Source organism: Rhea americana, unplaced genomic scaffold (assembly GCF_003343005.1).
Source record: "Rhea americana isolate MKP2758 unplaced genomic scaffold, rheAme1 scaffold_215, whole genome shotgun sequence".
NCBI lineage: Eukaryota > Metazoa > Chordata > Aves > Rheiformes > Rheidae > Rhea > Rhea americana.
This window is the reverse complement of record NW_028186305.1, coordinates 84,428-95,267: the sequence shown is the minus strand read 5'-3', so window position 1 is coordinate 95,267 and position 10,840 is coordinate 84,428. Positions and strand designations below refer to the sequence as shown.

Sequence of the window (10,840 nt, the reverse complement as noted above, 5' to 3'; positions counted from 1 at the left end):
TGTGAGAAAATATATGTTTTTATTTGACAATTAACAAAAGAGGGATCCAAATCTCAGTTGTAAACATTGATAGCTCCTTTCTGATCACAACTAGCACTTTCCACTAACATCCTTTTGTATAGTCTGATCCGCTCCAACAATGACAAGCTAACTCTGTCAGGGATTTTGCTGCTCTGCTCAGAGTCACAAATTCAGAGGCAGCTTATTCACCAGGGCATTAACAGTCACTCTGCAGGACGTACTCCCAGCAGTGAGAAGGCAGCATACCGACCAAGCAGGGATTTCAGAGCCACTGCCACAYGTACGATGCATTCGGGGAAGGCAGGTGCCTTAAGGGCTGCACACCAGCAAGTGAACAGCAGGCAGACATCCCATCTCCCTGTCAACAGGTCTAGAGGGAAAGCCAGCCCAGTTCAAACAGAAATCAGCTCTGCAGGAGCTAAGTCCTACTTGGGCAGACAATAGGGACACATTCTTACACGAGTATCCCCGGTGCCAGCCCAGCAAGAACAATCCCAGACTGTTGTCAGAGGGAAGCTTGGCCCCTGAACTATAGGAATTTGGAGAAGCAGAGCCAGCAAGTTCATCCCAAACAGTGACTGGCATGTTGTCAAGTCTGATTGTTGCAGTGGAACAGTGGAACCAGAACTGCCTGTAGCTTAACAAGGGGAAGTGAAACTTCATCTTAGGCTGGAGGGCAGCCAGTGCTTTCAGAGGAGCTTGCACCCAGCTACAGGCAGCTACCATTCAGCCATCATGCAGCAATCTGGCCTGAACATCAGTCGACCTGGAAAATTAGTCCTTTTAGAGCTTCTCACTCTCCCCTTCCAGGMAGGATCACTTTGCAGGTGGGCTTACAAAGTAAGACTGAGTTACTTGAGCCTTTTTGCTGTTCACAACCATCAGCAGAAGAGAATAAAGTTGTGGAAAGCCAGTAGCAGCAGTGGGAGACTCCCAGTGCAGTCTCCAGCAGAAGGGGACCTCAGATAACCATCACTGATCAGGCAGTCACAGTAAGACTCCCTCCCCCACCAGCAACTTGACAAGCCACTAGAAAAAGGGAACATGCCCAACACTAAAGAACAGTGTTATAAATAGAAGCCTCTCTCAGYCCTAGGAGTAACCTGCCAACAGCTAGGCAATGCAAGGCTTTATAGCTGCTTCAGCTTTAGGGACTSAGCAGCCTGAAGTACAAGTAGTATTTGGACAGATCAAGAACCGGGAGTCCAGCAAGCCTGTGCAGAACAGCCTGTTCTTTTCTCAAGGCAACCAGTTGATTTAGAGCTTGTTCTTTTCCTGGGAGTAGGGGTAGAAATCTTAACACCACACTACCCTGATGGACAAGTAAATAAAAATCCAACAATTTTGAATACACTGTATTTATTTGTAACAGATTCTAAAGAATCTAGTGAGTCTATGTCAAGCCCATTGCATGACAAGTGATACAGGTGTAGGAAAAAACATTTAAAACAATCAAGTGCCATTCAAGCCACTGGAATCTTCCACTTTCCCCCTCACAGGAGGCAGCACAGTATCACTGCGAGCTCTAGAAAATTCAGATTCAACCCATTCACAAGAGTCCCACCACACACACTCCATAAATCAAAAGTGCAATCTCAGATTGCCCTATCAAGCTATTGGCTGCAGGGAATCTTTACATCTTAAACAGGAGGGAGGGAATCTCAGCTTAGTGCATCTATATGTTTGTGGGTRCAGAGTAAGCAGCCTGTAAAAAAGCATGCTACATGGCATCTATGTAGATCTGAAGTTTAAAATGCAAGAAAAAAAAATTTCCCTTGAAGCCGTGAAGGTGGCATACTTAGGATCTCAAAAGCAGCCCTTAAACCAGTTTACCTTGCACTGAAAAGTCTCAAACTCCCATCACAGGGTTCAGGCTCTGGGCACCAAGTTGTTACTGGACTGCCGTGGAGTCCACATGCAAGCCTGGTCCATGAAGGCAAAGCCGTTCTGCAGGAAGTCACTGTTAAACTCATAACTACAGCATTAGTGACACTTCCTCTTCAGCTCTTACTGCATTGGAAGCAAAGCCAGACCAAATTAAAATTAGTTTACCTTATGTGCAAAAGCCCCCAGATCCTTCCCCCCCACACCCSTTACGCCCACTCCACATCACCCCTACCCCAAAAAAGGTACCATTCTGGCTATACACATTCCAAGTAGCTAGTCTTTATTAGAGTGTTCAGTCTGCCCAGCTATTACAGTTTTGTCACAAAAACAAAAACAAGTTAGTAAAGATACTCAAGTATGTTAGCCTTGGAGGAAGCACCATGAAGTCATAGTGTTCCCAGAGCAGCATATCTAGGAAGTGCCTGTTTGCTTTCCCACCTCTCCATCCATGCATAGTTAAATCTGAGATGATGTTCCATGAGAATGGGCTTTGCAGACCAGGCATCTCAGTGAAGGACTGTTTGTGCTCTAGACACCCAACAACTTCAAAGTCATGTTTGACTAAGATAACCAAACCCTCAACACACAAGAGAGTTTGTTTGGAGAGGACATACTTTTTCCTAAGGCCAACTGACTTTTGCACAACCCCCAACAGGTTCCTTTTCTAACGAGAGAATGAATTTAAAATGCTATCTGTTGTGCACATGTGGAATCACATAGCTGGAAATGGGCTGCTTTTGAAGACAGGACCTGCTCAAGGGAAGAGGGAAGATTTCAGGCCACAGGAGGCTGGAATCTGGAAAAGTTCTGCAAATCTCACTTTCAAGAATACAGGCTCCAGCCTCGATCTCAGCAACTGCTGGAGACAATTGACTAGTTAACTAGCTGGTTTGTGCTTCAAGGGCAAGCCTCATCTTCCCAGACAACCCAGCTGGCCTCTGGCTTTGTGCATTAAAACCACACTGCATGCCAAAAAAAGCAGCATTTCAAATTCCCCTAGAAAATATACAGTTATGTACAGTAGCCTACAGCAGGCTCCTGGACAAATCTTCTGCCTTATCATTTATGTACATCATTACATTTTGGCACTGCAGACTTGGGAGCTTTAATAAATTCATGTGTAGGTCCCTGCTGCCTTTTCTCCAGAAAGCTCTGCACAGCATTCTCCACCATGCACTCCCCTCCCCCCCAGGTGTCCCCAGTTTTAGGCATTTGCATGTAGTCATTCAAAGCCCACCCCTGCTTATGCAACTCAGCTTTGACAGCTATTTGCTACAGCTGGTCCTTCACAGGCAGCAAGCCATACCAGAAACCTCAGCAACATGTAACCTGCAGTCCCATTCTTGCTTCAGCAAGGTTACTAGAAATGATCTTATGACCCTTCCCCCCTGTTCAACAGAAATATTTTCCTCAAGACATCCCCACTCAAGCTCTTGGGATGTCAACCCCTGCAAAAAAAAGGTTTACAGTACAGTTGTGTTTATATTGTTACAGGCACTTAAACAGGATTCTTTGGTCCTTCAAAGGAATTAGCCACTCTGGCTTCTATCTTCAGAAACCACAAGTCTGCACACACATAACACCTCCTGCACTAAGAAAAAAAAATCAGATCCATTTCAGGGCAGTGCAGCTCTACCTTACTGTAATTCTACAATCTCCCCTCACACACACCCACCCTCCCCCATTGTCTACAGAATTCAATAAGCGATCAAGTCTTCCTGTAAACGTCCAAGTAATCTAGTTTCCATAACACTGCACATCCAATCACAGTGTACAGCAGACAGGCCTYGTTCCAAAAAATCCTAGGAACAAGACACTGGAGCAAGAGTCCAGGAAGTTTCCTTTTGTTGCAGTTCTGGGAAGGTTCCCTCCCCCCCTACTCCCCAAGGCAAGAAAATACCTTGGAGGACAGACCCTGAAGTTTGTCCTGGCTCAGTTACAGGGAAGCCACGTCGGGTAGGACTGATTGCAAGGCAGGAAGGGCTGCACGTGGGTGACATAGTAGTTGAAGTTTATTTCGCTGACATAGGGAGCTGGCTGATAGAAGCAGGTAACATTTGTGACTGTGGGGATGATGTTCTGCTCAGCCAGGACTCTCACAGCCAGCATGGCAATGAGGTTCAGAGTCTGCCTCCTTTCRTGTCCCATCAGGCAGACTGTACTCTCATTGACCACCCTGTGAAGGGTCATCAGATAGTCATATCTTTTGCTCTCCATCCCAACAAAGTGGCTCTGAAGGTAGCACTCTAGCTTTCTCTGCTGCTCACCGATGTCAGAGAAGTCTATGAAAAACCTGGAGCACATATATCTCTGTAGCGCCTTCATATCCACTTCTGATTTGGGCTTAAACCCCCTCACCAAGAGATTGCAGTATTTTAGAAGCCCCCCACCTCTGATCTCCTCAGGGTTCCTTGTGGCAATGACCCTGTTCCGGAGATGGTCCATTGCCTCCTCAAAGTCCCCATACATGCTTTCCCCAGTGACTGTGGGGTGGAAGTTCTCTGCCATGGGGTTCTCTGAACACTCCCCAAACAGCAAGAGCGAATCCAGGATGATCTGAAAGGAATCCACACTGAACTCAAACTGCCGTCTGAGAGAGTCCACAAATTTGAGTTCCACGTTCTTCCCGCTGTTGTTGGATAGCGATATAAGGCTCCAGCGATCGGTTTCATTGCAAACTTTCACCAGCTTCTGCACATAGGCCTCTTTTAGAGTCATAGGGGTGATCTTGTCTTTGTTGACACCTTCCGGGAGGAAGTCAAGAAGGCAATCCATGACCACATCTTTAACAAGCTGGAAGACATCTTCAGTCTTCAGATCTACACCAAAGATGAGATCTAGGTCTTTGTACCCCAAGCCACTGTCTTGATGGAGAACATGGCTTGCTGCTGAGCCATTCAGCCTTACATTATGGACTGCAATTCCTTTCTTCTCCAGACGGCTACGGACAACCTAAGATACAAAGAGAGTCTTAGTGTGAGAAGCGAGAAAGCACTCGTGGAATAGACTGGTTACAGAAACCGGATTTGCTCCCTGCGCTTATACAGGTCACTGCAGTGCAAAACCAGTGAAATAAAAGCTAATCCATTAGAAATAAGTCACTTTGGAAGGCATCCAGTCTTGCCAGCAGCTACAGTGGGTATCATTTACTTACTCTTTTGCATTAGGGGGCTCTTACTGAACACCAGCAGCTGTTTCCACTCCCAAAATTTCCCCTACTTTCCCTCACCAAAGCCAAAGTTATCTGAACCGATTCTTTAGTCCCTGCTCCCTTCACCCTTGCTTCTTGGTTTACTCAGGAAAGATGCAGAGAACCATTATAATGCATTCATCTTAAGAATGGCTGATCCAAGGGAGACTCTAAATATGAGGCAGCAGTAGTCTGCAACAGTCCCTGTTGATTTAATCAGGGTGTCTCACTCATTTTAGTCATCCCCTTTGCCTGTCAAGATTCATTAAAAGCAAATCAAGATGCCAGACTGCTCAAAAGCTTGAGCCAGGCACATACAAGTTCATGTCCTAACTAGTAAGTGTATCCTAACAATTTCCAGTGTGTCAGAGCTTTGTGCTGAACTTGGCATATTATCAAGCACAAGAGGCAGCTTTCATCTTACGGGTGTTACTTCAGTGATTTTAATGCTGCCTGCTCAGTCCTGACACACCCACCACTACCTCCAAAGCTTTGTGCACTTAGTATGAAGCTGAATCACTTGCCCGATTACTTAACACGCAGGAGGCTAAAATACCCTTAAGACCATAAAATAAACTGATTTGGACATCAGCTTGTAATTTGAGTTTAACTGAGCTCAAAGATCTCAGGAAGATTAAGTTAACATCTTCCACCAGAAGCTCAACCTGTCCCTCCTCCTGCTTTCATGTCTCTCCAGCAATTACCCACTCTCATAAAAGGTCCTGTAAATCTTAGCTAGCCTGCCTGTTCATCTGGTGTTTGAAGCAAGGCTGAAAACAAACCTTAGAATCCAAATGGACAAGTTTTATCACTAGAAGCAAGCCTGACTGAGCTTCTCAGAGTTCTGTGAGGCTTTCCTGGTTCAAGAGAGGTCCCACAAACATATAGAACCTTAGAGGGGYGGAAACTGCTGTTGACAGGGCCCTGTTCTGATCAGGCAGCTCTCTGGGAGCACCGCAGCCTTACAGCAAGACTAGGCAGCTGTAAAACTGTCCCCATCCATGAGCTTTGTTTAGAAAAAATGATACATACAAGGTGAAGGACTCCAAAATGCAACCCTTTCCATCTTAAAAACTGCTGAGTGACAAAACTAAGACAGGCTATATGTCAGCTAGCTTCTGCTGACCCTGAAGTGCCCTTGCAAATACAAGATATTTTGGTACAACTGTAGGAATGTTTTTAAGCTTGTTAAATAAGTTCAGGAGTTTAAATCTCATGATGCAGCTTCTCTGCTGGCTTTTATCAGTTTCTCCCTGACACTAGCAATTGCTGCTCAAGCTAGAAGTGTGCCTGGGCTCTCTGCCAATCCAATGGCAATAGTCACATGCCAGGCAATGGTTAACCAGTGAGCTATTCACCACCAGAAGTCCCAAGTCCCCATCAGCACATCCAATCCAGTCATGGACATACCTGTTTTCAAGTAYGCATAGGTATCTTAACAGGAAACTTGGATTTCAGAAGAGGCACTGATTTATTCCCACACATAGAACAAGAATATCAGACAAGCACTCTAAAGGAGTGCCAAGTGTGAAATTATAGTAGAGTTACTGCCAACTGATCAGTCAGTAGTCTATTAGGCTGAAGTTACTCACATGAAGTACAGCTCTGCAGTGTTACTTGTGGAAGTAAGTTTTATGCTACTAGGCTTAGTGTGAAACAGGATATATAGGTCATGGAGTTAGGACTACTGTTCAGATRAGATCCCATTCCAGACTAATTTCACAGCCATGTCCAAGGAATGYCTACTTAATCCCATTTTGGTCTTTGCTCAGGAACTACAGCATTTTAGGCCACARGCTTCAGGCTCATAACCCCACACTGAAGCTCCCCAAGTTCTGGGCTTACAAGTCCAGCTGAGGTGAACAGTGCAACCCCTCAAGTCAGCCTTGTTCCAACCCAAGTCAGTCAAGCAGCTCCCATCTAGAGGAATAGGGAGCAGACAGCCTCGCTTCTTCATGAGGGTGGGTGCCCTCTCTGCAGAATCTACAAGGCCCGTTAGTACACGGAAGGCTTCAGTCTACTAGTCTYAACCTGAAACACATCTGAAGTCTACTCCCTCACTGCAGCTAGTGGGTTCAGGAATGCATTTTCCCCAGAGGGTGAGATATTTAAAAGGTTAGACAGCTACTGACCYGCTTCCCAAAACAGCACCTCATGCTAAGTGTGGTTCAGATAATTGATTCTGACAGCTAGGCACTGACAAAACCTTCCTGTGCTCTGACCTGCCATTTCCCACCTCCTACAAAGGCACTGCATGTCTAATAAACAAAGTCACTGCCTTTTGGGTTCCTTGTTTCAGATTAGTCAGACCTAAATACAGGGTCTGCCAGTGTGGCCAGTCAGAATTACAGCCCTTAGTATTTGGTGTTTGAAGTTGCTAGTGGCAACATCCTTTTCAGCAGCTTCCACACCAAGTCTCCTCAGCCTCATGGAATCAAGCTATAATAAATGATGGAACATCTGATGCTGCACCACGCCTGGCTTTTCACAATGCCATGTTTCGCTACTAAAAACCAGGAGTAGCGGTCCACTAGTGGCACTCATCTGTTGTTCAGTATTTCTTTAAGGCTTCACAGAAGCACAAACAGCTGATATTTGGCATTTCAGCAACAAACAGATGCAGCAGGAACTCTAGGAATTTGAAACCAGCTGAAGCTTTACTACAAAGGAGAGTCTTTCAAGTGTCATTCGATTATTTTTCCAAACTTAAGCTGAAATATTTCTCAAGCAGCTAAGGCTTCCAAAAATCCTAGTGATTAGTTTGTTGTGAAAGCCAGTTTGGTTTTCGGCTGGTGAATAGCCTTTTTAATTAGAAGCTAACATGCCTGATTTTACATTTGATGAGTCATGACTGAGGAATGAAGTTGCCTCCCAAGCATGAATATGCATCAGCTTATTTGAACTACACTGTCAGTTTAATATTAAACATCGTTATTACTTTATGGTTAAACAGGAACACTTAAGCAAGATCAAGCCTGGCACAGGATACAGTCAGTTTGACAAGAGCCAGAAGACATTTGAGTTCAAACTGCAAAGCGGCTCTCGCGATAGACGAGGGCTGCATTCCCACCAGGGAACGCTTCTGGGAAAGCTTACTTCTGCCTCGGCCACTCCGATTTTGCAGCCCCAGCTCGTCCGGCAGGGCGGGAGGGGGTTAAACGGGGACAGGGCGCAGATTCCTGCCGCCGGCGACCTCCCCGCCGCTTCCCAGGCGGGCCCGGGGCCGCCCCGCGGCTGGCCGCGGGCCAGGCGGGCCGGATATCACCGCCTCAGCGCGTTTTATTTCAGCCCGCGGATCCCTGGGCCCCGCGGGGACGGCGGGAGCGGGGCAGAGTCCGACGCCGCCTCAACCCCCCCCCCGCACCGCCAAGGCCGCGGCCTGCCCGGCCTCACCTGCACGATCCGGCGCGGCCGCACCGCCAGCGTGGGGAAGTTGCCGCGGCCGTGGATGGGCACCGCCTCGCCCAGGATCTGGTCCAGCCTCTGCACCTGCTCCCACGTGAGGACGCTGAAGCGGCCGCCGCCGCCGCCGCGCTGCTCCGGGCCGCCGGCCCCGGGCGCCGCCGCCGCCAGCATCGCCCCCTCCCCCCCCGCAGCCGGCGCCGCCGCTGCCTGGAAACGCGACCGGAAGAGGAGCCCGAGTCACCTGGAGACTGACCGGAAGCGGCGGGACTTGGAGGGGGGCGAAGACAGACAAAAAAAAAAGAAAGAAAAAAATTGTTTCTGAGGGGAAGATCCGCGCAGGGGGAGCGGAGCAGGGGGCCGSTGCCCGCGGGGGACGCTGCAGCGAGCCGCCTCGCCGCGCCCGCCCACAGCTACGCGGAGCAGTGAGCTCGCCCGCSTCCTGGCGCCGCTTTATATAGCCGCCCGGCCGCGCCCCCATTGGCCCAGCCCCGCCGCCAATCCCCGCCGAGCCCCCGCCGCCTCTCCGGCGCTCTCATTGGTTGAAGGTGAAGGCTCGGGCTCGCTCGGTTTCCAATCGGAGGGGAGGACAGGGGGGGAGGCGGGGTGAAGCGCGGAGTGGGCGGGGCAGGGCCTCACGGCCCCGCCCCCGGGCGCTCGGCTGCGTGTGGGAATCCCTGCTGTGATTGGTCAGGAGCGGCCGGAGATTTAAAGGGCCAGGCGGCCGCGGGGGGGCGGGGCCGAGTGGGGCGGGCGAGGCGTCCTGTGGGGCGGCGGGGCCGAGTGGGGCGGGCAGCGACCCACTGTCTTCGCGGGGGTCACCCGCCGCCTGGTCCCTCGCAGCCTGGCGCTCCGCAGCCTGGTGCCCCACGGCTTTGTGCCCCACAGCCTGGTCCCTCACAGCCTGACGCTTCGCGGCCTGGTGCCCCACGGCTTTGTGCCCCACAGCCTGGTCCCTCGCAGCCTGGCGCTCCGCGGCCTGGTGCCCCATGGCTTTGTGCCCCACAGCTTGGTCCCTCGCAGCCTGGCGCTCCATGGCCTGGTGCCTAGTGGTCTGGCACCCCATAACCTCGTGGGCCTCACCCCAGTGCCCCACAGCCTGGCACTTTGTGGTCCAGCACCCCATGGCTGGCTGCCCCAGAGCTCAACACCCCCCAGCGCAGCACCTCACRGCCTGGTGCCCACCAGCCTGGTGCTCCACTGCCTGGCACCCCACGTCCTAGCACCCCCTGCCTCGAKGCCCCAGGCCTGGTGCCCCACAGGCCAGCACCCCATGGCCTGGTGCTCCATGGCCTGGCACTCCACAGCTTGGTGCCCCACAGCCTGGTGCCCCACGGCCTCGCATCTCACAGCCCAGCACTCCACGGCTTGCGGCCCCGCGGCTCGGCACCTCGTGGCCTGGAGCCTGGTGCCCCACAGCCCGGCTCCCCCGGGCCTAGCACCGCCCAGGCAGGAGCGTCCCCCGGGAGCGGCGGTGGGGCGATGCCGTGGGGCGATGCCGTGGGGTGACGGGGCCGAACCCCGTCCTTTCTTTCCCGGTCCCTTACTTCAGCGCGTTGCATTAGCCCTGCTGAACTCGGCGCAGCCCCTCGCTCCGGCTGCGGGAGCTGCTGCAGGGCTCTCCAAAGCTGCTGGTTTGTCCCCAAAACGGGGGCATGGTAACGGCCATTTTTGTCTTTATTTTTTAGGAAACTCTCTGCGCAGGGAGTCTTCCGGTGGGAACTGCAACTAGCTGGAGAAATCGCAGCTCGGCAGCGGCGGGGTGGTTTGGGTGGAAAGGGCTGGTGCAGGATGCGGCCCGGCTGCCTGCCTGGGTCTCGGGGCGCTTGGCAGCGAGCTGCGGAGCGGCTGCGTGCCGGGAGGGGGAGGCGAGGCCAGATTGCTGGGCAAAACCCCATTTTTTCAGGGAAAAAAAGGTTTCTGTCATGGCTCCTGGGGTACCCRGGCGGCGCTGAGCCCCCTCTGCCTGAGCCCTGCCGCCGCGCTGCGGCGGGGGTCTCCCGATGGCAGCCGGGCAGGCGCTGGGCGCCCCGCGGTGACTGCTCCCCAGCTCCGATCTGCCGGGGGGAGAGTCCCGGTGGGAACCGGGACGGGTGGGAGAAGGGAAACTCTGAGGGAAAGTGATTTTCTGAAGAACTTGATGAAAAAAAAAATCCGGCAACCGCCTCTTGTTGCAAAACCCTTTGATCGCCTCGGCGAGATGGCGTTATCGAGAAGAGTTTCCCAAGAGATCGGGACGCGCCAAATCGGTTGGGAAAGCAGGAGCGCTCGCCCTGYGCCGTGCCCCGGCTCACCAACCCACTTCGGCGGCTCGGGCGCTCTCGCGGCACGGGCCATGTG

The 10,840-nt window shown here is 51.5% G+C and overlaps 1 protein-coding gene across 2 annotated transcripts; it reads right to left on the bottom strand.

Moving 5' to 3' along the window:
- On the bottom strand, positions 1 to 8,913 carry TENT5B (terminal nucleotidyltransferase 5B). 2 transcript variants are annotated; one of them, XM_085304966.1, is made up of 3 exons: positions 8,492 to 8,913; positions 3,809 to 4,860; positions 1 to 2,031 (listed from the first exon to the last, which is right to left on the bottom strand). In XM_085304966.1, exons 1-2 carry the CDS (start codon positions 8,672 to 8,674, stop codon positions 3,841 to 3,843), a joined length of 1,203 nt encoding a protein of 400 aa, XP_085161092.1. In that variant the 5' UTR covers positions 8,675 to 8,913; the 3' UTR covers positions 1 to 2,031; positions 3,809 to 3,840. The 2 variants fall into 2 exon arrangements, with proteins under 2 accessions (XP_085161092.1, XP_085161091.1); XM_085304965.1 differs by having other exon boundaries at positions 1 to 4,860.
- Between the last annotated feature and the right edge of the window lie 1,927 nt (positions 8,914 to 10,840).